The sequence below is a fragment of the Schistosoma mansoni genome, chromosome W (assembly GCF_000237925.1).
Source record: "Schistosoma mansoni strain Puerto Rico chromosome W, complete genome".
Taxonomy (NCBI): Eukaryota; Metazoa; Platyhelminthes; class Trematoda; order Strigeidida; family Schistosomatidae; genus Schistosoma; species Schistosoma mansoni.
In genome coordinates, this window is record NC_031502.1 from 44,854,680 (window position 1) to 44,880,756 (window position 26,077).

At 38.3% G+C, this 26,077-nt stretch overlaps 1 protein-coding gene across 1 annotated transcript; it reads right to left on the reverse strand.

Moving 5' to 3' along the window:
- Positions 1 to 1,294: 1,294 nt before the first annotated feature.
- On the reverse strand, positions 1,295 to 25,844 carry Smp_167800 (hypothetical protein; the record flags this gene model as incomplete). Its single annotated transcript, XM_018789848.1, has 6 exons — positions 1,295 to 1,469; positions 2,796 to 3,036; positions 3,460 to 3,829; positions 5,836 to 5,922; positions 14,048 to 14,212; positions 25,242 to 25,844. 6 exons carry the CDS (start codon positions 25,842 to 25,844, stop codon positions 1,355 to 1,357), a joined length of 1,581 nt encoding a protein of 526 aa, XP_018655250.1. The 3' UTR covers positions 1,295 to 1,354.
- Positions 25,845 to 26,077: the final 233 nt, after the last annotated feature.

Sequence of the window (26,077 nt, forward strand, 5' to 3'; positions counted from 1 at the left end):
AGAAATGTCTAGAATAAACTGAGTTAAAATACGGAGATAAAATTTTAAATCCTCAATCAGAAATACTAAATAACTTCAGTAAATGTAACTGAAATAAAACAGATAGGATAAACTAAAGTTTCAGATCTTATGACTAAATTCCATCATTAAACAGTAAGGTAACAATATTTTGCAAACCTTGAGATATCATCTTAATAGTTGCTCAGAGATCAATGAAACAAAGTTTTGATCCGTGATATTTTACCACACTAAGGACAATACTCATTAAAATCTGATACTACATGTTTTAATCGTTATTTGCATATATGAGCATTCTAATCACAAGATAATAAGGGATAATAAAACAGTGCAGATGAATAAGTTACATATAGAACCCAAACACACATTACTGAAACAAATAATTCGAAATCATTGACAGTTGAGAAGCATTCAACCCATATATGAATGAATAATGTTAAATAATACCAGAAAAATTACTGACAATGTAAAAACTGTCTATTTGATACTCTTTAATTTGAAACAGTCGCACTGTTTCTTTTAATTATAGACTCTAACATAAACTCGGTCACTGAACTGAAATCCACTAGTAGTAAGTTATTTATTTTATCATCCCGTAAAGTTGACATTTCAGCTCTACCGTTAATAGAAAACTGGTTCCTAAACGCTGCGTATTACAGCTAGCAAAAATTCAAAATACATGTGTGGTGCAATAAACTTGTTGGACTACATCACCTAAATTGACGCAACTGTAATAAACTCATTTCTCTCCAAGGAATTAGACGCACTACAACTTAAAACACTAACAATGAATAGCAGTTAATACGGCATGCGAAAGCGTTGTAAAACACTAAGCTGAGCTCTTATGACTAAACTGTTTAATATACCTTACCACGGCGACAATGTGACATTCATCATTCTGAAACCAATGTTTCAGTTACATCTATTAGTTTCTACTCACTACTTATATTAATGACAAGTCCATGGTTAAAAGATTTATTACTATTACGGTGTCCAACCCATCAACAAATGTGTACTGTAAAATGATGTCACCAGTGATAATACATTTTCGCATGCAACTTATGCTTTACGTTACTAATAATCTCATTTTTAACACTCGACTAAAATAGTTTATGCACTACATCTTTTCAAATAACTTAACCACACTTTTTTAATGCCTCCTCTCCTTTTGTATCAAACCTGATCATACCTGTAGGTGGATGTGGATTCAATGATCGCCTTCAAAATATCTTATAATTATTTCATAGCTTATTTGCTAGAGACTAAACTAATAAAGAAACAAACAAATTTATCATATTTATATATAAGGTAAACAATTTATACAACTTAATTCACATTATGAAGTTACAGATTGAGAGAAATATTTCTTTTTCCATTTCCTTAAAGGAGTTTGGTGTGTATTTTGAAATGGTGAATATGAAGTACTTGCTTTATGAATGTCTTCCGAAGATCTAAGAGAAAAAACAATTAGAAAACTGTTAACGACTGTAAAAGATTATGTATGTCATCAAGTCTAATTGATTGACCATAAAAGATCAATAGGGATAATTCAACTGCGTTGTAGAAATGACTAGACTGAAACACTCCATATATTTCTTAGGAATGACATATCTTCATAAAGAAAAGCTCTAAAAAATTGGCTTATCAAGACTATCACCCAGTTAGCACAGTATAAGAAATCAAAATATCCGTAGAGAGTGAATTCAAGTAGCTTTTCAGGCTCCTTACGATGATACACAGTGTGCCAGTACAAATAGCAGTGATTTCAATTAACTGGGTTACTGAATGTGGGTGAAAGTGAGGAAGTATAGACATAACGGGGTTTCAGAGCAATTTAAAAAGGTCAGTCGCAGATAGAATACCCGTTAAATCGAGAAATGTGTGTTTGAACCCAACGGGAAGTATTAGTTTATCCAAGATTGTAGATGCCTTGCGGATGGGTATCAACTAGTACTGAACATGAATCACGTATGGCGTTCCGGCGATTATTTTCATGACTTGGCATATTTACCTCATACTTCACAACTTGACCCTCGATGCGACGATGCATGCATCTTTTGACTATGAAGCTTAGTATCACAATCGATTAACACAAGAATATGGAAGTAAACAGTAAAGACACAAGTACTACTACTCATCACTTTCAATCAAACACTATTTAATTATCCAACAAAGAAAAGATATATCTATACATCTAAATAAATATAAATAAATAACTGAATTAAATCAACATAAGTTTAAACAGTACTCATTTAAACGCGTGTTAATTTAATTCAGTTATTTATTTACTCTGAAGAAGTGGTTTGCAATAAGTCACGAAATGTCATAAATACAATTTTTTCTACTCATTGGGATGTGACGAAAAATATATTTATTATTAAACTGAACAGTACTTCTTATGCAATAGAAAAGTTTAGTACAACAGTAAGAATTCCGATATTATCCAGTGGTAATATGAAACGTACGGAATGCTGATAACTTGAAAAGTTATAATAAACTAAATGTGATTGGCAGAAAATAAAAGTGACTGGTTTCCCTGTGAGCTACATTTTCATTCATGATTAGTCGTTTATTATCTAAAAAGTCATACTACCTAGGTTGGGCATCTCGTATTCCAAAATAAGTATATCCAATTAGTTTGCAAAGTATCAGTTAATCAAATTATGTTATTCCAGTTTTATCAAATATTTCGATCATCATATCATAAACTAGAAAAACCGAACGGCTGAAATCCACTAAATATTGAGATAAAAACAGATGATACAATAACGATTTACCTTGACTTGCGTCTTTTTCTAGTTCTTTTAGTGATAGAAAAGTTGTCTGAAGTCTCATTGAAATGATATGAAGACGATGAGGAAAATTCGTGACGAGATAATAGAACGCTCTGAGACTTTAACTTTCGATTTTCATTACTAACTTTTCTCTTTTTCTTCGTTTCTTCAATTTCAAGTGATGGCAAAACGTCCAACTTTGCAAAATCCATTCGCTGTTTTATGGCCTTCTGTTTCAAATTACCTGATGAAAAATCGACAATGATACGATTAGAGTTAATAAAATTATCATTGTCTGATAAACACTTATTAATAATATTATTTGAATTATTGTATTATGACTAAAAAAACAACACGTTGAGTCTTTCCATCAAACTAATGTTAATTAAAAAACTCTTCATTTAGATTCCTTACAAAAAGGTGAAAGATATGTAAATTTCAGGGAGTAACACATTTCAACAATAAGTCGAAAGAAATATAAAACCAAATATTAAAGTCACATACAACCAATCATCCCATCTACAACTTACGACACATTTTCCCTCCTCCTCTACACCACTAATTAAACAGGAAAATGCTTAAAAACTTGTAGATTTATGGAAAATAAATTAACTGACATGAATACAAACATAACTATATATCTATTTGATATAAACATAAAACTTACTCATATATGGAGATGAAGAAGCTTTATATGGTAATTCTTGTTCCATGGCCTTTTGCAATTTCTTTTTATTCATGAATTTACAAGATTTATTGTAAGACAAAGAATGAGTTCGGTTATCTGATTTTTTACATTTTTGTTTTTTCTGTTTACATGACTTGGGATGTTTATACAATTGGTTTTCATTTTCATGATCGATTACTTTACAATTATCTACCTCCTCTAAAGTCTTTTTACATTTGGTTTTCTTTTCACGTAATTTAGTTAACTTTAAGCGAATAGACTTATATATGTCTTTTTTATCATAAACCAACACTCTTCTCCTCGGCAAAGGACCAATAAAATGAGATTTTAAAGGTTGATGATGACAATCCTTAAGAGGAATAAAATTACAAAGTACAATGTATATTTAGTTATTGCGATAAAACAAAAAGGGAAAGTTTCAACACAATAGCGCTGTTTTCAAAAAGTATTATTATTCGCTTTAATGACACATAATCTAGATCATAGTACTAATATAAACTGAAATTGGAAATAGATTCCTTTTCAGCAGCACATGAATAATGTGAATGGTTGAATATTATCATAATAGTTTTGTTTGCTTACTAACTTTCAATTGTCTCAACTTGACAACACTCTTCTGTATACAACATTAAAAAGTATAGAACTAGTTAATTTAATAAACAAACTAAACCATCAGATTTTAAGTTAATATGTTTTTAATCTGATAAAACAAATTCCATGTAACGGTTTTTTTTAAAAAAAGAAAGGGCAATCACAATAAGTGTAAAACAAGAAAGAACAATTACCACTAAGAAAGCACTGTATTATAATACTAAAAATGTACATATTATATATAATACATGTCAGGTCTTTATACCATACAAATGCCTATTGAAAAGTGACCATCAATCAGACACTAAAATCAAAAACCTATTTTACGATCATTTTCAGTATTGTTTATGATTAAGTAAACAAATATCGATTTATGCATCTGGCTTAATTTCATACATTTTGTTTGTGAGTTATTGACACTACCTAGCTAACAATATCGAATGTAGAACGCCGTTCGAACTTGAAGTACTGAAACTAAAAGTTTAATACCTTGGTCAGTAAATCATCGGTCTACTTTGGTTACTACAATATCAAGAAGAAGCAAGTAGATTTCCATTAGTTCACAATTAACACCACTACATTTGCACTATAAAGTTGGGAGATTTGAGTAATACTGAATTTCAAAAATAAGCAAGACATGTGCTGATATATGCAGATATTTAACCAAATGAGAGTAAGCAGATATCATTTTAGTAACGTAGCTTCCAAATTCTATATACCTAATCTTGTCACATAATTCATGTGGGTATATATATCCAAATGTAATATACATTATGTGTTCAAATGAATAAATCATAAATATAAATAACTTCTAGACAACAGCTTAGACATAATATTACCGATATCTGTTATGGCAATTAAAATTAACATAAAGTAAAAGCTCAGCAATTATATATGCATATGTTATCATTACATAAAGTTTTTACGTGTTTGGTTTCTTCAGTCTCAAAAGGTCTACTTCAAAAAGCCAGATCATATAGTCGTAGCCAAGTATCCAATAAATAGTTTTATCAATCATCCAAGCTTAAATACAATTGGTACTTCAGTTTGTTTAGGTATATTCTAGTGAGTTGCCAAATTTATTAACCTGTATTTAGTAAACTGATGGATTAAGTTATTCCATAAAATATATAATATAATCATAATTCACTATCTATTTTCAACTAAGAAAGCAATAACGTTATCGGACTAACATATTAAATTGACTTATAAAATCAGTGATTACTATTTTCAAGCATTAAAGTAACTATAGACCTATAACCTGAAAAATAGTAAAAAACATTTGGCAATTGAAAGGATTATACGTTGAAACCTAACTGAATGTCATGAATGGATTTTCTCCTACTCTGCAGTTTGTTTTTAAATGCTTTATCCTAAATATGAAAAGAGCAACCACGATGACAATGGGTAAGATTAGACGTTATTTCAACATATTAATGAATTAGTGAGCCCTAAACTTTGTGCAAAACAGTGTAACATTCACAAATATATTTTAATTACAGAACATTAGCGGATTAACCAATATACTTTACATTTGATCATTAAACAATGTGTTCATACCCCTTCTATACTGACAATGACGACAATGAAGTATTAAAATTACCCTTCATCATACAGTACACGTAGTTTATTGCAGAGTATATAAACACATGATTATAAAATCCAATCATAATTGTGAACATACAGAAGGAATGTAAAATGGGACTAAAAATATGGAGGCGTGTAACTATCAAAAGGAAATACCAGAAACACAGTAACACATACCTCAAAAGTATGTCCTTTATGTCCACAATTACAACAGCCTTTTGATTTCACAAAGTCGTACAATTGTATTGGTCTGCCTATACTTGTCTATGAAGAGTAAAATAACATATACAGAGATCATTTGTATAAATATGTGATGAAATAAAATTTTAAAAAATGTTTATGTCATGTAAACACGAAAAGAGTAACTGCGAAATTTCTGGATAACTTTCCATGCGAAGAGAAAACATAATGAAGAGAATGAAATCAAGATAAAATGGAAATCAAAAACTCCCACAAATTTCAGTAATATCTCAAAAATAATAGAGAACAACTACAAAAAATAAGTCTATCAGTACTCGCGATCAAGACTGCTAGTTAAATACAATGAAAATAATACAGATCAATGAATTATTTCAAAACATTTATGTGAAATATTCTCTCCATACTGAAAAATGAAACATAATCGGATAAAAAGGCTTGAATAGGAAGTATTGATACAACAGAATTAAAACAAATAAATTCTACTTCTATGATAAAATAGTACCAAAAAAGATTAAATAGTAACTCAGTCAGTAGCTCTTTCTGGGATACTGCCGTTCCCCAGTCCGGATAAAAAAGACAGGCATGGGGTCACCAACCCGAACCCGTAGAAAACAACCCTGATAAAAAGTGCCAACCACAATAAACAATTTAAACCCTGACCTCCGAGTTGAACGATCTTCATTCAGAAGAATCATGTCGCCTCGTGGTGAATGCCAAAATTCTCAGGAAATCACGAGGCCGATGTCCCTTCTAACAACCACAGTAATAATTAATATAGGTACAGGGAATGCCTGGAAAATGTGAAAGACCGGGAAAACCAGTCAAATAGCTGCGGAAACAAGGAAATGCAACTTGTCAGTGTTCGGAATCAGTGAAACACACTAGACCCAAGCTGGAAAGAAGAGATTAGATTCGGGAGAGATGCTGCTGTACTCTGATCACGAGCAACAAAATGCTCTGCACACTCGAGTTGTACTGATGTTGTTCAAAGAAGTACGAAAAACACTTGTAGGATGGAAATCTCATGGACCCAGAAACATCAAAGCATCCTTTAAAACAAAGAAGGAGGGGATCACAATCAATGTTATGCAACCACCAACTGTAGCAGCGACGACGATGAAGATCAGTTTCGTGAGAAGCTGGAAACGATTGTAAAGGAGTGCTCAAGAAAGGACCTGACCATTCAAATAGGAGGCTTAAACGCCCAAGTCGGAATGAGCAACACCAGATATGAAGATATCATGGAATGACTGAGAGGAAGGAACGAGAGTGGTGAGAGATTCGCAAATTTATATGCATTCAACAAAATGATTATTGATGGCACTATACTCCCCCACAAACACACGCAAGGCTACAAGCTTTTCACTGGATCACACTACACAGAACCACATTGATCGTATTTGCATCACTAAAATATTCAGAAGGTGAATGGAAAACGTGAGAGGAAGGAGAGGAACTGACATAGCTGCAGATCACCACCTGGTGGTTGCCGAGATGAAACTGAAGCCAAACAAGCACTGGACAACTAGAGAAAAAGCCCTACAAATGTTTAATACAGTCTCCCTTAAAGATACTGACAAACTAAACGAGTTCAGGATAGCTCTCAACATCGGATCCCAAGCCTTATAAGATCTGTAGTGGTACTGGTTCCTAACCGCACGATCTTTGAAACCGAACACACAATTACTGAAAATATTCACATGCAACACACAACACTAGGAGAAGGTCAACGACGAGGAACATGGGAACACTTGATCGGTATGGCATGGGTCAGACTTACAGGCGTGGTCATCGTTGTAACAAATACCTATTCAAGTTAAAATATATTACTCTATACTTAGTCTAAGTGTGTTCTTGAGAAGTGCAAAATATAGTGTTGTTGAGTGTCACGTACGAGTCAGAATAGACAATGATATGACTTTCACGTAAGATCTCATAGATCAGGTAGTCACGTCACGACAAATCTACAATTTTGGAATTAGGCCTATTATAATAGTAACGAAGATAAATGTGCTAATACCGAACTAGACCATAATTCTACAAATCTACTCGAAGAGAAAACTACTGTGGAGGACAACGGGAAAGGGATCAAAGAAGCATAAACTTCAACGTGTCAGGAGGTTCTGGGACGCAAGAATCAACATCACAAGGGATGGATCGCCTGCTTTTTGGCACTACTCTTTCATGCTTGCTTAACGTGCCTGTAATTTTGGATATCTGTGCGTGGTTCAATAATAAACGTAATCAACACTTCGTATTCACCTTCTGATTTATACACGGTTAGGCTGTTATCTAGTAACGGTTATCAGGACGAACAATATAAGTTTAAGGATAATATCGAGTACTGACCACCACACTCCTTCCCAAGGGCCAACAGGCGTAGGTAAGATTATGTAGTGCTCTGAATGCACAACTGTAAGTTGCGAAAAAATATATTAAGTAGGGCGATAAATTGGTCATACATGTATCTGAATTATATTTAACGCTGTAGTGTTCAAAACAATAGATACCTATCGATTGGACAAACTCCTGGACGTTTAGCTATCTATTACATATCACTAACTGTTAAGTTTGGTATTAAATGATTCCAAAACTTGTAAGATATCCGATATATGTATGGGTTTGCTATCGGTTGGCATAAATAAAAATTTGATTGATAAAGGCTTTGAACTCCAAATTTTTGGTCAGCCGTTGACAAAAAATCAACGGCAAGCAAAAGATTCCACCGCATACACGCGTAGATATAGTGATGACGGTGTTTTAAATAAAATATATGTAGAAAAAAAAGATTAACTTACGGTATTTCGGTATTGTCTCCACAATTCTGTGCACAGCTGCCAAAAAGAAAACACAAAACAAATATGTCGCATCAGCAAATGATAACAGAAATAAAAATTTATATCACAGGCGAAATTTACATGAGACAAACTGGTTAAAAACTAAGGTTTTTGACAATATGGAATAAATAGCAGTATTACCATATACAAAGCTCAAGTGATAGGTCTATTAAGCAACTATTTGGGTTGCCTCAATAATTATATAATATTTGTGTCGCTATAAAAAATTAAAGGCGTCAAACGGCCATTATATGTACATAATTAGCTAGATTTTTCCTACTAACAAACCTAATGTAAGCTTGGTATAGATTTCGAACCCACAAGAAAGAAAATGTTCAGTAAAAAAAACACAAAAACAGGTTAGAATGAAGGAAAACACATGTTTAACTAAAGTTATAAGAAGTCACGTCAGCATTTAAAAGTTTCTTTGAAAAAATATGCATATTCTTCAGGTCAAGAAAAAGAAATATAAAAACCATAACTTACTTTTTTTAAACGAAATAATCATTGATAAGATAGAAAAGTGTCACATGTTCATGTGTAGATAACCAAGTGGAACTTAGTTATCTAAAATATTCCCCTTGGTTTCCTTTGGAAACAAGATTATTTATACTATAAAGCATGTGATGAGTTAGACATCAATAATAACAGTTGATTAGCAAGCACTGGCATAAATGGTCTTCGACTACTTCAGTTAATAGTAAACCTTATACGGCTACACCTCGTCGTAACATCACCAGTAAAATAATAATGACTAATGATACTAATAACAGTAATGATAATAATAATAATAATAATAGTACATGTGAAGGCATGGTAATATAAATCTAAGGGGTACAGATGAACCTCTCATTTTTTTAAAATATCTACTGGAAGTTTTTATACTATTTACAGTAGTTTGTAATAACAAAAGTAATTTTTTTGGAACTGGAATGTAAAATTTTTGACTCATTGTGAGCATAAACGAGTTTCTAGCTAAAAGAAATTATTCAAATGGTCGCATTGTTTTAATTTCTTGACTAAAGCACAAACATGTTGATTCAGTTTTTGAAAGTTACGTATTTATACTATAATATTTATTCTATCATCTAAATAAAAGGAACCATAATTGCATAAATACTACGCACACAAAGTGATAAAATTTTAGTACTGTAGTACATTATTAAATATAAAATCAATGGAATGTGCCAAGGCTATCGATGAGTTATTGACAATAAATGAAAACCAGGACTTCGGCAAAACATATTTAGGAATAAAATAGAGCATCTTTTAAATTAATTGAAATTACGAAATCATGTAAATCGGGATGCTCGACCGTTGCTGCTACCTTGACGTGGTGGTCGGGCTTGCCTATCGTGATGAAGCAATCGAGCTATACTGGCTGGAACAATCGTTCCTCGAGGTCCTACCATGTCAGACAGGTCGGTCGAAGAGCGGCAAGACTAAAAGCAGCAATCCCAAGGTCCGAAGGCGAAGTCGTACTGCCGACTGTACAGAGGTGTGACGGCAGTAAGATGTTTCCTTCAGACAACCAGCATGACAGCGATGCTGCCTTCCCACAAGGAGGGGTGGGGTTAGAAAAGGTCGACCCTAAAAATGCACACCTCGCCTTATCCCACGGATTTCCGTCTCCGGAGGTAAGGTCCTTTGAAGAACGGAGCTAACACAAAATCTACCCACAAAAAGGTCGTGTGTGACCGACCTCAAGCAGTTGTCCCTTGGGCACTGCGGTCACGCTCTCAGGTCATTAAGACCACTTCTAACCCAATTTCCTTTTCAGGTACCTCTAGAAGAACCCTTCCACGGTGTGGGCAACCGGGAAGTGATAACTGCCCTCATACCTCTAACAGCACTCAAGACCACTGTATTCATAATCCATCTCTTTCTTCAATTCCTACTATTCCTTCTACCTTGACTTTCAACACTAAACTTCCTCTTCCGGTTTCCTCCTCAAGTGTCACCATGGCCAACGATTCTAGTGCGCAAAACGCTGTCCCAGGTCTACTAAAACCTCGCTCCAAACTACACATTGGAGCCTTCAACGTACGTACTTTAAGTCAAATCTGTCAACAGGCCTCCTTAGCCAAAACCCTAGAATCTCGTACCATTGATGTATGCTGTGTCTCCGAAACACGCATACAGGATCCTAGTGTGGTCATTCACTTGACCTCACCTCGCCAAAATGGACAGCCAGCGAAATACACCCTCCGTGTATCTGGCGACCCGTTGGCTAGTTCTCGTGGACTTGCAGGTGTAGGCATAGCACTAAGTACAAGGGCAGAACAAGCACTATTAGAATGGATCCCCGTTAACAGTCGCCTGTGTGCTGTCCGGCTAAATGGCTCCGTAAGAACTCGGAAGGATAGGGACACACGTCGTTGCCTTTTCGTCGTTTCTGCCTACGCTCCCACTGACTGCAGCCATGATGAAGTAAAAGATGACTTTTACAGAAAACTCTCTGAGCTTCTTCAGAAAGCTAAGCGCTCAGACATAGTAGTTGTAGCGGGTGACTTTAATGCCCAGGTAGGCAGCTTAAATCAAACAGAAAGACATTTAGGTGGGTGTTTTAGTATTCCGGCTCAACGAACCGATAATGGTGATCGTCTGTTGCAACTATGCTCAGACAATCGTTTATTTTTGGCAAGCACTAATTTTAAACATAAGGAGAGACATCGTCTAACATGGCGACCACCTGCACCAAACCAACGATGGACTCAAATAGACCATATTGTCATCAGTCATCGTTGGAGAGGCTCAATAGAAGATTGTCGCTCGTATTGGAATACTTGTTTAGACTCTGATCACGCTTTAATACGAGCGCGCATTTGTCTGCGCCTCAATGGACGCAGGAAAAGTACACTAAGAAGACCCATTAGGATTGAACTGGAGGACGAGAAAGCCAAATGCGAATTCCAGAAACAACTGAGTTCACATCTAGGCAGTTCTGTAAACGAGACTGACCCAGATGCTGCTTGGAAAGACACACGAACAGCTGTGGAAACAGCAGTAACATCTATTAGTTATTTAAATCATAGGGCTCCAAAAAACCAGTGGATTTCTTCTAAGTCTATTTCACTGACAGATTCGCGTAAACTCATCCCATCAGGCTCTGAACACGACGAAGAGCGTAAACAAATTAGATCTAGGTTAACTAAAAGTCTAAGGAACGATCGTGAGCAGTGGTGGGCAACGAAAGCAAAAGAGATGGAAAAGGCAGCGGCTGTAGGCAACACCAGGTAACTATTCAGACTAATAAAAGAAACCGGAATTAAGAAGTCAAGTGTAAGTGAGACAATCTCCGAAAAAGACGGAACCCTTATCTGCTCTCAATCCAAACGTTTAGAACGATGGGCGGAACACTTTAAGGAGCAGTTTAGCTGGCCTTCAGCTACTGCACAACTACCCACTATTCCCAGAAAACCTGAATGGAACATTGAAGTTGGCCCCCCGACCCTACTTGAAGTTCAAAAGGCTATAGGTAATCTGAAACGAGGAAGAGCAGCTGGTCCTGATGGATTGGCTCCAGAGGTCTTTAAATATGGTGGTCCAATTTTAGCGATTGGGCTGACTAGTATTCTAGCTAAAATCTGGGAAACGGACGTAATCCCATCTGACTGGTCACAATCTCTGATTGTCCCAATATATAAGAAGGGGCCAAAATCATCCTGTGATAACCATAGAGGGATTAGTCTGACTAACATAGCATCTAAAATACTAGCCTCAATAATTATCGGGCACCTAAATAAGACTCGTGAACTGCAAACACGAGGATATCAGACCGGCTTCAGACCTGGTCGTGGCTGTATCGACCACATATTCATTATTCATCAGGTTTTAGAACACTGGCATGCTTATCGGCGTCCGACAATGATAGTTTTTCTTGACTTAAAAGCAGCATTTGACTCTGTAGACCGAGAGGTTCTGTGGCAGTGTCTGTCATTGAAAGGTGTACCTCAGAAGTACATAAACCTTGTGAAGGCTCTTTACTCGAACACTATCAGTCGAGTGAGAGCTTATGGAGAACTGTCATATGATTTTACAACCTCAAGTGGTGTCCGTCTAGGCTGTCCACTATCCCCATTTCTGTTTAACTTCATTATAGACCTGTTGCTGGAAATAACACTCTCGTCGACTGAATTTTCAGGAATTGATCTTCTACCAGGAGGTTCACTTATCGACTTAGAATACGCAGATGACATAGTCCTGTTTGGTGAAGACACTGACAAAATGCAGAGTTTTCTGTTGGAACTCAGTAACAATGCCAAGATGTTTGGGATGCGTTTCTCCCCATCCAAATGTAAATTGTTACTCCAGGACTGGCCTGCGTCAACACCTGAACTAAGGATAGGGAGTGAAGTAGTCGAACGCGTCAACAACTTCACTTATCTTGGAAGTCTGATCAGCCCTAATGGGTTGGTGTCTGACGAAGTCTCAGCACGGATTCAAAAAGCTCGTTTGGCATTTGCCAACCTACGTCACCTATGGCGAAGACGAGATATCCGTCTATCAATTAAAGGATGAGTATACTGCGCAGCAGTTCGCTCTGTTCTACTTTGCGGCTGTGAAACATGGACATTAAGAGTAGAAGATACTCGTAGGTTACTAGTATTTGACCACAGATGCCTTAGAAATATTGCTCGCATCTGCTGGGATCACCGGGTAAGTAATAGTGAGGTTAGATGCATGGTAGTAGGGAATAATGGTAAATCAGTTGATGAGGTGATGAATCTTCATCGACTGAGATGGTTGGGCCACGTGTTACGTATGCCTGAACACCGATTACCACGACGCGCAATGTTGACTAGTGTAGGGGATGGTTGGAAGAGAGTTAGGGGCGGTCAAACCAAAACATGGCATCAGTGCTTGAAGTCACTAACTTCTAGTCTGAGCCATGTTGGCAGATGCAGACTACCTGGTTGGGGTCCGCGTGACTATCGTAATAAATGGTTGGAGACTCTGGGTGACATGGCTCAGAATCGATCACAATGGCGTAGGTGTATACACTCTTTATCTTCCCTTAAACCTTGAGATTAAAATTGCTTCATAACGTTCTTCCTCCCTATACTATATATTTATATACAACCTATCTTTTATATACTACCACCACTAAATTAATTACTTCTATGAATCCGGTGTTCATCTTGTTGTGCTAACGAGGTATGGCAACTTGGACCGATGCATATATGTGCCTGGTCCTACGTTGTCGCTGACTGACTGACTGACTGACTGGATGCTAAAAATGAGCTTCCCACAAGCAACCGATAGGGATATTGTACTGTTTAGTTATTCCTAGTGGAATAAACCCATGAAATTAAATAAGTCCTAATAGAGGAAAAATAAAACTGTCATACTGTTGAATTATGTCCTTGCTGTCCACAGCGTTCGCAGATCGATTTTTTCAGACTTTTCAACAAATGGCATTCATGCTTTGTGTGACCAGGCGCCAAACACGCATAACAATACATTTTATCACATTCATCCTTTTCATGACCCTCTTCTCCACACAAAATGCAACACTACAATATTGAATAAGAATAGAAGAAATGAAAAAAATTTAATACATGTACAAAAAATGTTAAAGTAAAAAATAATGGTCTTGGTCAATAGAATCAATTACTCCATTGTAAGAAATGACTAGAACCTGGAATCTTGAAGATAACACAAAACGAACTTGATTAAACTGAAAAAAGTTATTTTGTTTAATGTTTCTTAAGGCTCTCAGATGTTTTTTGGATAAAATGTTCGACTTTGGTGTCAATGAAACGAAATATCGGTTGACAATATCAACTAACGTTGATTTGAACCATCCACTCTTTTCCTCATTCACTGAATAAAGATCTCTTAACTGGTCAATCAAATTTTCGAATCGAGCTTCTGCATCAATCCTGTGAGTGTTTGCTTTTGGTATGTGAAATTTGGGTCCCAATGATGCCCCTTCCAGACAAACTTAGTTGGTAAAGCCGGTAGGTCCTTCTGGAGAAGAAGGAACATAGAAGCACGGCACAACTATCGCGACTCAATAGTTGTTTTTGAAGGGTCTTTTGTTTTGGGTTTTATTTCCTTTCCAGTGATTACTGACCATCTGTGTACTAAGCAACAGTAACTGATGATTCCTTTTTTGTTGGTAGTGTCGTTTTGCATCCTGGGTATGGGCATTAGTTAAATATGTACCACCGATAAACTGGAAGAATTGATTAACGTTGAAAAATACCTAAGAGGCAACTGCTCCTCATGTAATTTATTGAAAAATATAAAAAAAACTAGAGAAAACAAGATAGAAGCGACTACAGTCAATAAAAAACCAATATTTACAAATCTCCACTTCAAAGGTGATGACGCAACAAGCGCAATCAACAGGAGGTTTAATAGTACATTAGCCAGAACTTACCCGGTAGCCAAACTATTAATTCCGTATAAAACAACATGTTCAATAACCCAATTAAAGGTCAACAAGCACTCCTTTCATGTTACCGTCAACTGTGTTTATAAATTTACGTGTACCTGCCAAAGCAGCTACATCGGTCGAGCAAAAAGGGAGGTATATCCTAGATTTTTTGAACGTGTTCCAAAAAGCTTTAGTGTTATATATTAGGGAGGATTAAATTATGGGTAACTTCTGAGAGCTATTAATGGACTGATATTATACATATATTCTTATTTTACAACTATTGAGTAACTAGATTATGAATATTTATATTCCTCTTATGATAAGCCTTATTTTGACCTATAGAGTAGTATTATACGATTTTCTACCCTTAAGTTATACCCAGTTTATTCATTACAGGGTCTCACAATCACAGTCACTTTTTAGCTTGATCTTGTACAAATGTTATTTTCTATTTTATGGTGTGATGTGGTCTGTTTAACTGGTATATAAACCAAGTATGTCTGAAATCCATTATTCGTACAGTGGGAGCTGTTCTGGACTCAATAGGAAGGGCTAGGCAGGAAAAGTACAAATAAGGACGCTAGGCTGCTCATACTGGTCAATACTTCATTGTTGCGGTACTATGTTAAGACTGTATAATTCGTATTCTTATTGGTTGCCTTATCACGTGATATATTAACCAGTCACAAGTCATAACACTTAGAACACGAGAAAGAACGACTTTAAACGGTGTAATTGTAGTGAACAAAACACTAGTTGGGGGCAATCGAATGTATTTAAGCACAAATTACAGACTATCTCACTAAATTCTGATAACCATACAGCAAACAGTTAATTTGCAAAATAACAACCAATTGTCTCAATCTTCACTGTTCCTTCAGTAAATATCAGTTCATCTTCTCTAATTCCATTGTTCATGCATTTTCCTACTAATTGCACTTCATTTCAGTTCTTTCCTTATCGGTCTTCTGCCAAAATACATTCTATATCTGACCATTGCCAAATACTACTTATATGGATATAAGTAGACCACACTACATAATCACCAAACATCTCTTGGATACAGGACATCAGGTCGATACCATGTAATATTTCAAGGTGATTAAAAAATAGCCAAGCGCCAGTCTTCTGAAGTTTGCTGAAGCCATTACTATCAGGCTCAAAAGGAGACTGTTATAATTCTTTCCTTGCCTTGTTGACAGACATTCCTTCGTCGTATCGTAAAACTGTCTTCCAGATTAGTAATCCTATTTTATTGAGTGAGCTTTACTCGTTTGATTCCTATCAAAGTTTACTCATTACGTGATTACTTGTTTTTGACCGTTTGAACTCTTGTTACAATCAGTGTTGTAGAATGTTCTTTTAAATAAGGTATGTATTTACAATATTCAGTCTAGGACATTTATTTACACTCATGCTATACTATACTGATATAAAAATTGTTGCTCTGGTTGTTAGAAGGTGCATCGGTCTCATGACTTCCGAAGGAACTCGGCTTTCACCATGAGACGTCATAATTATTCCTTCTACTCCCAGGGCAGAGTTTAAATGGTTTGAATATTTTTTCTCTGGTTAGCGTTTTTTTGGCGAGTTGGTTTTCTACGGGATGGGGTCGCTAACCCCATGCCCAACCCTCCTCCTTTGCCCGGGCTTGGGACCGGCAGTAGCCCCCGGAAGAGCTACAGGCGTCACAAGACAAGCCCTCACATGGAATCCTGAAGGCCAAAGGAGAAGAGGAAGACCAAAGAACACATTACTCCAAGAAATAGAGACAGACATGAGAAGAATGAACAAAAACTGGATAGAACTAGGAAGGAAGGCCCAGGACAGAATGGGTTGGAGAATGCTGGTCGGCGGCCTATGCTCTATTGGGAGTAACAGGCGTAAGTAAGTAAGTATACTATACTGGTGAGTCTTCAAAATAACTTCCAACTAAACTCTCTCATGTAAGTAATTTAAACCCATTTTGTAACTGTTTTTAAATATCATAGGTTGTAAGCAGATGATGAGAACCAAAGGAAATAAAATAAATCCATGCTACTCTGATAAAATCCTTGTTCTTGCTCTCTTCAAAATGATAAAGGGAATTATGTTTATGAAAAAACAATAATAATTATTCGTAACCAATGTACATAATTCACATCATATTAATGATTAGTAGAATAACCACAGGTATGGGAGTATCATGTATTCAAAAAGGAAAAGACTGAAAATCTTTCCCTACTCTGACAACCTCTACTTTTCACTAATCAATTACGTAATTTCTTATTTCATATTCGCGCTAACAAATTCGCTCTATATTCTTAGGTTCTTTTAAGCTTCACTCATCTTAATCTGATATTCTATCTAATATTATGGTTGTCATTACGTAACTTTAATACTCATTCTCTAGAAACGTGTCTACATGTGTTTTGAAATTTTTCTAGAACTTCCACATTTAGTGACAAAAATATTCACCCACGTTGTTAATTTGTAATTCTTTCATAACTGTTAACGTTATTCTAATCACTATAAATTCTGTATGAATAATCGTTATTTTTTCTAGGTTGTAAGCAGCCGAGAAGACACAAAGTAAACGAATTCATTTTATTTTGCTATTCTTGTTGTTCTAACTCTGTTCAAATTTATAAAAATTTATTGAATCCAACAAGAATGTTCAAGGGCATTTTTTAGGTTTTATAACCCGATGAGGTTGATACCTCAAAGTTCCTGATAAAGAAAACACATTACAGTAAAACAACTTCGAAAGTCAGTCAGTCAGTCACAACGTAGAACTTAGTATGTAAGTACATAAGTTCGATTTGCCATACCACATTAGCACAGAAATGCAGTTGTCGATTCAAATCCCATAGTGGTAGAAATAGTAAGAATATAAGCATTATGTCAAAGATTAGGGTTTGAAGTTATTCTAGGAGTATAATCCAATGAAATAAATTTGGAGAGAGAAAAAAGATAGAGACATGAAGAATTCAGAAGATTAGAATTTGGCAGAACACAAAGAGTGGATGCACCTTCACCATTACACTCGATTTTGAGCCATGTCATTCAAGGTATCTAACCATCGGTTGTTATCATCTCGCGGATCCCAACCAGGTAGTCTACACCTACCAACATGACTCAGTCCAATTGTCAGTGACTTCTTGGATTTGTGCCACGTTTTGGTCTGGCCGCCCCTAGCTTTCTTCCAACATATTGTTACTCCATAAAACATTGCACGTCGGGGTAGTCGGTGGTTGGGCATTCGTAACACGTGTCCCAGCCATCTCAACTGATGAAGTTTCACTACTTCATTAATCCACTTGCCATCCTTACCTAGTACCCGTTTCCTAACGACTGCATTACTTACTCCGTGGTCCCAGGATACACGAGTAATGCTTCGAAGACACCTATGATCGAAAACCAGTAGCCTACGAATATCCTTTACTCTTACCGGCCATGTTACACTGCCATAAAGTAGGACGGAACGAACTGATGCACAGTAAACCCGTCCTTTGGTTGCTAGACGGATATCTCGCCTACGCCATAAATGAATTTATTTATTTATTTATTTAAACACATATATATTGGTACAAAAGGGCACCAGGTACATATGCGCCACACAAAATAATGAAAGTAGGAAGAGAAGGGATGAAAAGATAAGGCGGACTGAAATGTACAACCAGAAGACTCTTTCAGTTAGGAAAGTTAGAACCATTCTTTATGTAGAGAGTAAAAGAAGGTTGCAGCAGGATCGCCACTGGCTTCTATTCTGAGCCATATCTGATAACGTCTCTAGCCACTGTGTTGCACCATCTCTCGGACCCCAACCAGGGAGTCGTGAAGGACCAACGGAAGCTAGCCCTTTGCAGCTTTCTCTCATGCCACGACACCATGTCATACACTGACCTCCTCTCCGCTTTTTCCAACCAGTCCCAGAGTCGGCAAATAATGCACGACGTGGAAGTCTCTGGGACGACATTCGTAAAACATGTCCAAGCCACCGAAGTCGGTGTTTCAAGATGGTGACACCAATTGAATTATCGTCTCGGCGCCCGAACACACGATGCCGAACCTCTGCATTACTAACATGGTGTTGCCACTGGATGTCAGCAATCCTTCGGAGACAACGATGATCGAACACAGAGAGACGTCTAACATCCTCAACTCGGAGAGGCCAGGTTTCACAAGCAAAGAGCAAAACTGCTCTCACCGACGCGTTGTAGATCCGACCTTTTACAGCCAGACTAACATCACGAAGGCGCCAAAGATGGCCCAGATTGGCATAAGCCGCTCTGGCTTTCATTATACGTGCATCAATCTCATCACTCACGCCACCACCAGCGCTTATATAGCTACCTAGATACACGAACTTCTCAACTACTTCGATCTCCTCACCATCCAGGGTGAGTACAGGATGAGAATCCTGCCAGTCTTGTAGGAGTACTTTGCACTTGGAGGGTGCAAAGCACATGCCGTACCTGCGGACACTGATTGCCAACTGATTAAGTGCGGATTGCATGGCTTGAGCATTATCGCACAGTAAGACAATATCATCCGCATACTCAAGGTCGAGAAGTCGTTTTCCAGGCAACATATCCACACCGCCATTACTTACATCCATCAGAGCTGTTTCCAGGATGTCGTCGATAGCAAAGTTGAAGAGGAATGGTGAGATTGGGCAACCCTGCCTAACCCCACTGCTCGAATGGAACAAGGGAGAAAGGTGGTTGTATGCCCTCACTCTGCCTGAGGTGTTCGTATACAGGGCCTTTAAGATGTTAATGAACTTCTCAGGCACACCCTTCTTCAATAGACAATCCCAGAGAACAGTCCTGTCCAACGAATCGAAGGCCGCCCTGATATCAAGAAACACTACGATTGTTGGCCTGCGATAAGTATGACGGTGTTCTAACATTTGGCGGAGGGTGAAGATGTGATCAATGCATCCTCGACCAGAACGAAAACCAGCCTGCTCCTCGCGAGTCAATCGTTCTCGGGTTTTAAACAACCTACGAAGAATGATAGAAGCCAATAGTTTGGACGCAATCGAAAGTAGACTTATCCCCCGATAGTTATTAAAGGAACAACGTGAACCCTTTTTAAAGATAGGGACGACTATTGACTCATTCCATGATGTTGGAACACTTTCTTGCTCCCAAACCTTTCCAAACAACACAGTCAATTCCTTAGTCAGAAAGTCACCACCATCTTTAAAAAGAGCCGGAGGTAAGTCATCTGGGCCCGGTGATTTGTAACGTTTCAAGAGTTGGAGTTCCTTGCGGACTTCCGCCTCGTTTGGTGGATCAGTCGTCACCGGCCATGGGGGGCAGGACAAGCTGGTTGATGTTGCCGGAGCAGCAGGCCAGTTGAACTGCCCTTCGAAGAATTCCGCCCATCGTCCAAGACGTCGACAGATGTTAGTGATTGGCATCCCGTCATCCTCGTAGATTGTTTCACTCACACCAGACTTCTTGCTGCCAGTGGCTCGGATGAGTTGGAAGAGCTTCCGGCAGTTACCAGATGCAGCTGCTGCTTCCATCTCATTAGCACGCTCCGACCACCAGGCTTCTCGGTCCTTACGCAAGCTTTGCCCGATTTCATTACGTAACAGCCTTCGTTTGTGGTCAAACTCACGGTCACCCGGAGTAGACCGACGGGCTTCGATCAGTTGTAAGGAGCCAGAAGAAACCCAGTGCTTGTAAGCGGGACGTTTCGCGAAGCCGCAAGCGGCTTTACTCGCCATTTTCATGGCGTCGTGAAGATGCAACCAATGCTCACCCATACTTTTCGGTGGGGTGGTAGCTAGCCTAGAGGCTAGCTCCGCTCGATACTTACTTGCAACAGAAGTTGTAGCCAATTTACTAATATCAATCCGTTGGTGGTGGTCAATCCTTCGGCCACTGAAAAGTAAGGTGAGATTGGCGCAGACCAGGGCATGATCAGACTCCAGATAGGTACTCCAAAAGGAGCGGCAGTCTTGTACACAACCACGCCAGCGGTAGCTGATCGCGATGTGATCAATCTGAGTCCAGGCTCGGGATGCAGAGGGAGGACGCCAGGTGGCACACCGGCGATGACTGTGCCGGAAGTTAGTGCTGGCCAGAAACAGGTTGTGGTCTGTGCACAGTTGCAGCAAACGGTCCCCGTTATCTGTCCTGCGACCAACAAGTCCCCATCGGCCACCTAAACGACTCTCTTCTGTGCCTAGACGCCCGACCTGTGCATTCAAGTCTCCGGCTAGTACTACAATATCTGTCGAACGCGCTTTCTGGAGAAGAACTGTTAACTGATGGTAAAACTCATCCTTGATTGCATCCGGGCTGCAATCTGTCGGGGCATAGGCGGAGATGACGAAAAGACACCGTTTCTCACGCCGGTTTCTTCTCACTTTGATGGAACTTTCTAATCTAACAGCACATAACCGACTGTTAATGGGGATCCAATCGATTAGTGCTGCCTCAGCCCTAGCGCTTAGTGCGACACCAACGCCAGCAAGACCAGACGAAGATGCCACAGGGTCCCCGGATAAGCGCACGTGGAACAAGCTTTTTGAGGCGACAGATGGAGAGCGGATTTGTAGTACTTCACTAGAGTCTTGAATACGGGTCTCGGATAGACAACAAACATCAACATTAAGACCTTCCAAAGACATAGCCAGCCCTATCTGTTGTCTGATCTGCATTAGTGTGCGAACGTTGAAGGAAGCCAGCTTGAACGGCGTACGTGGTTTCAGAAAGACTGCTTCAGCATTCATTATCGGTGGAAGCATTCACTTTCAATCAGACAGTGACTGGAGATCGTTTAGATAGGACAGATTTTCCACCAAGAGCGAGCTGCTGCATAAGTTGAAAAGTAAGGTTACACAAATTGGGGATAAAAGGGGGTGAATTAGCGATATGGTAAATAATAATAATAAATAATAATAATAATAATAATAATAATAATGTAAATTGTCTTGCTTCTAATATGAGCAGGAATAGTATCATCAATAGAGTTCATCATTTCATTCATTTGTGTGTAGGCTGTGATACTGCCCGGGTGCCCAAACCGAAGCAGGTGGTTTTCTTAGGGGACCACACCCCGAGCCTTTGACCTAAAGGTCTGATCCACAAGGCAGTGGAGCGTCGTGAGGAGATGCAGTCCCATGGTAGCCGTTGACCAATGACAGGTTCTTCCGCCATTCGTTCCATCAGGATACTGGAGCCCATGTGCACCATTGGTTTGGAATCAGGGTTTTCCAACTCCCCTAGGTGGATGCGCCGTGTCCACCAACTCGGGTAAAGCGTCGGACATGCGCTTTTCGTCCTCTCACTTTCGTAAACAACACCCCCGCCACGAGAAGGCAGTGAGTAGGACTTCCCTGGCAGAGGCTATATATTCGCTGGCCATGTGAGAGCATTTCGAGAGGGAGAGTAGACTCTCCCCACTCTCGGCCGTACCAGGGCATTTGGGGGCACGCCATAAATGAAGCAAGTTGGCGAAAGCTAGACGAGCCTTCTGTATCCGTACTGAGATTTCGTTACACATCAGACCACAAGAGCTGATGAGACTCACAAGATAAGTGAAGCAGTCAACTACTTCATTACCTGTCATTAGTTCAGGTGCCGATGCAACCCAATCCTGAAGTAACATTTTGCACTTCGAGGGGGGAGAATCGCATCCCGAACATGCCTGCATAGTTGCTTATAGTGGTCAGAGGACTCTGCATTTTGTCAGCGTCTTCACCAAATAAAACTATGTCATCGGCGTATTCTAAGTCAACAAGTGAGCCTCCTGGTAAAAGTTCAACTCCTTGAGATTGAGGTGATAAAAGTGTTATCTCTAAAAGCATGTCAACGACAAAGTTAAACAAGGATGGGGAGAGTGGACGGCCGTGACGAACACCACTTGAGGTAATCAATTCTAATGACAGTTCGCCATAGGCTCTAACTCAACCAGTTGTATTCGAGTAGAGAGTCTTTATGAGGTTAATGTACTTCTTTGGTACTCCTTTCACTGACAAACACTGCCATAACACCTCACGATCAACGGAGTCAAATGCCGCCTTAAGGTCGAGAAATACTACTATTGTTGGACATCTGGATGTATGTCTATGTTGTAGGACCTGACGTAGAGTGAATATCTGGTCTATGCAACCACGTCCAGGTCGGATACCAGCCTGGTTTTCTCTAGTCTGCTCTCCACGAGCTTTGGTTAGGCGTCCAAGTATCATTGAAGCTAATATTTTAGACACTATATTAGTCAAACTGATCCCTCTGTGATTGTCACAAGAGGACTTTTGTCCTTTCTTATAGACCGGCACAATCAGTGATTGGGACCAGTCAGATGGAATTACGTCCAGTTCCCAGGTTCTACCTAAGACATCAGTCAATCTCGCTGCTAGTACTGGACCACTATCTTTAAAAATCTCAGGAGTAAACCTGTCAGGGCCTGCTGCTCTCCCTCGCTTCAGATTTCCTATAGCTTTTTCAACCTCGTAGAGAGTTGGGGGACTTATATTAATTTGCCATTCAGGACGACTGGGGATCGTGGGTAACTGAAATGTGGCTGAAGGCCAGTTAAACTGATCCCTAAAGTGTTCTGCCCATCGATCCAATCAAGACATTAGTACAAGTCTGGTCGTAGATAGTAGCAGCTAAGTGTTTTGATCGGAGCCCTAAGAAAACTAACTTCCAACAACAGAAAGCTGAAAACCCAGTCCAAGTGCAATATTTTAGTCTGATTTAACCTAACCTTTTCTTTTATGATTGAAAAGGCCCAATAGCCTGAAATTTTGTTCCCCTCAATAAGATACATAACTGTTGTCATACTCTTCTAAACCTAATAGTAGAACATTACCCTCACAACGAGATAATTATTGAATTTGTCTACACTGATTTAACATATTTTAATACCAATAGACTGATTAAGTTTGCCAAGCATTACACTTACCTATAGATTCGCTTAAATCCTAATTGGCCATATGTTCACGAAATATTTGTAAATACCTCAAATGAATGACTGAGACTCGCCATTTTATAACTGGCATTCCAAGAGTTCGCTAAGTATATTTTCAGGGCTCATAATACTGTACAGTAGTTCGCTGGCTTTTTCTATATGTACAAAATGGTGGTTGACAAAAGCAACAGAAAGGCTATGTGTATTTGCCTAATGGCGATCTCAAAGAACTACTTACATTCTGTGAAACCTCCAAGTAATGCTAATAGTGAGCAATACATATCAGGAAATTGAAGTACTCAATACAGCTTTGAATTCGTATTAGGAGAAGCTACGTCATTTATGGCTCACATTTGACCAAACACAAAAGGACGAAACAACTTACATAAAAATAAATGAAAGGTGTTGGTTGCAGGTAGTCAACAGGAATCTCTGGATCTAGGTTTTGTGCTATTCGGAACTCGTCAGCAAGATGCACCTACAATCTTGAAAGGACTTATGCTTCCTGGAGGACTTCATCCCGTGTCACTTATCTTCACTGTCAGAAACGTTACCACTGAACTATCCGGGACACAGTCGACCTCCTGTAGGACTGAGGTGTTTGCAATTGTTTGGTCACTGAATAGTGACTAATGTCATGTATGTCAGGTACTACATAGGTCAACCAGTCTAGGTGATTCGATGTTATGTGCACAATATTGAGATATGTGGTGGTTGGTTGATCGATTAAGTTCGGTCAAGACCTAACATACACGACATTGGTTACTACCAAGTGATCAATCAACTGTGTAAGTAGATGGACTTATATCAGTACATTTGGCAATAGCAGAAGTGAAAAAAAGATTGGGACGATTTTATTGTCAACAAGAGAAGAATTGACAATGAACATACATGATAATGGTAAGATAATAATCTACTTTTAGTTAAGTCACTATACTTGATTATTTTCTTATATGAATCATACAAGTTATCTAGTTCCGTTTGACGCCCTTACTATGTAACTGAAAGGCTAGCACCAAAAGCAATTATTAATTCTGGATTAATCAAAGGTTTACTGCTAGGCACAAACCAATGAATACTGGAAATTTAATGCAAATAACACAATGGACACAATAAATCAATTAACTCTGATTTTCAGACTGAATATGGTCTAATATCAAGATGTCATAATGAAAAATGGGTTGTCATGCCTAACTACGCTTTCTAAAACCAGTGAAAAGACCTTGTCAACACAAACTTACAGTACAACATCGGTGGAACTTTTGTCTTTTACTTCCACATTCTGAACATAGTGAGTTATCCAAACTGTTAAAATACCGGCTATTTGTTGAGCGTGATGAGTATTTATCAGCATTACATATTTTCCACAAATTAGGATCATCGTTAAATGTTGTCTGACATGGTACTACTGGAGAGCTATTTCCATTCTCAACATGCAGCAACGTATCATGGGAAACGCCAAGAATAACGCCTTGAGTACTAATCTCAGTCTCAGAAGATTCATTTCCACCACGCAATAAAACACTACAACCAGAACTTGATGACGAGTTATCGCTTTCACATTCATCTTTGAAACAGTCCTTTTTAACCTGAGGTGAGGTTGTCAACGTATCAGATATTCCATCATTTGCACACTCAAAAGGCATGAAAACAGGACTTTTAGATAATTCCGAATTGCGTAAAAATGATGTACCATTAGAATCAATTTGTTTCGATACCAGATTATGTGAGACGGGTGTGTAAATTGATGTCTCAAAGAACACGGCACTGTAAAGACGTGATTCTGTATCTTCGTCAATAAAATCACTGTCATAATTATTTTCTTCATTTGTTTCGTAATCCATCACAACCAAATGTGAAGTCCGAAAATAGAATCTCCAACTCAAACAGATTCAGGACAAAATAAATAAAGTAATAAGATGGTATTAACTTCTAGTGAGGTGTATGATCTGTAGAGAATACAAAATAAGATTACAAAGACAAGTATATTGCAACCTCTAAAACCTGTTTCTTGAGATTCACTGAACATTGGGTTAAAACAGTTGACAAAAGCTTTTACATTTCAGCCAACCTTAAT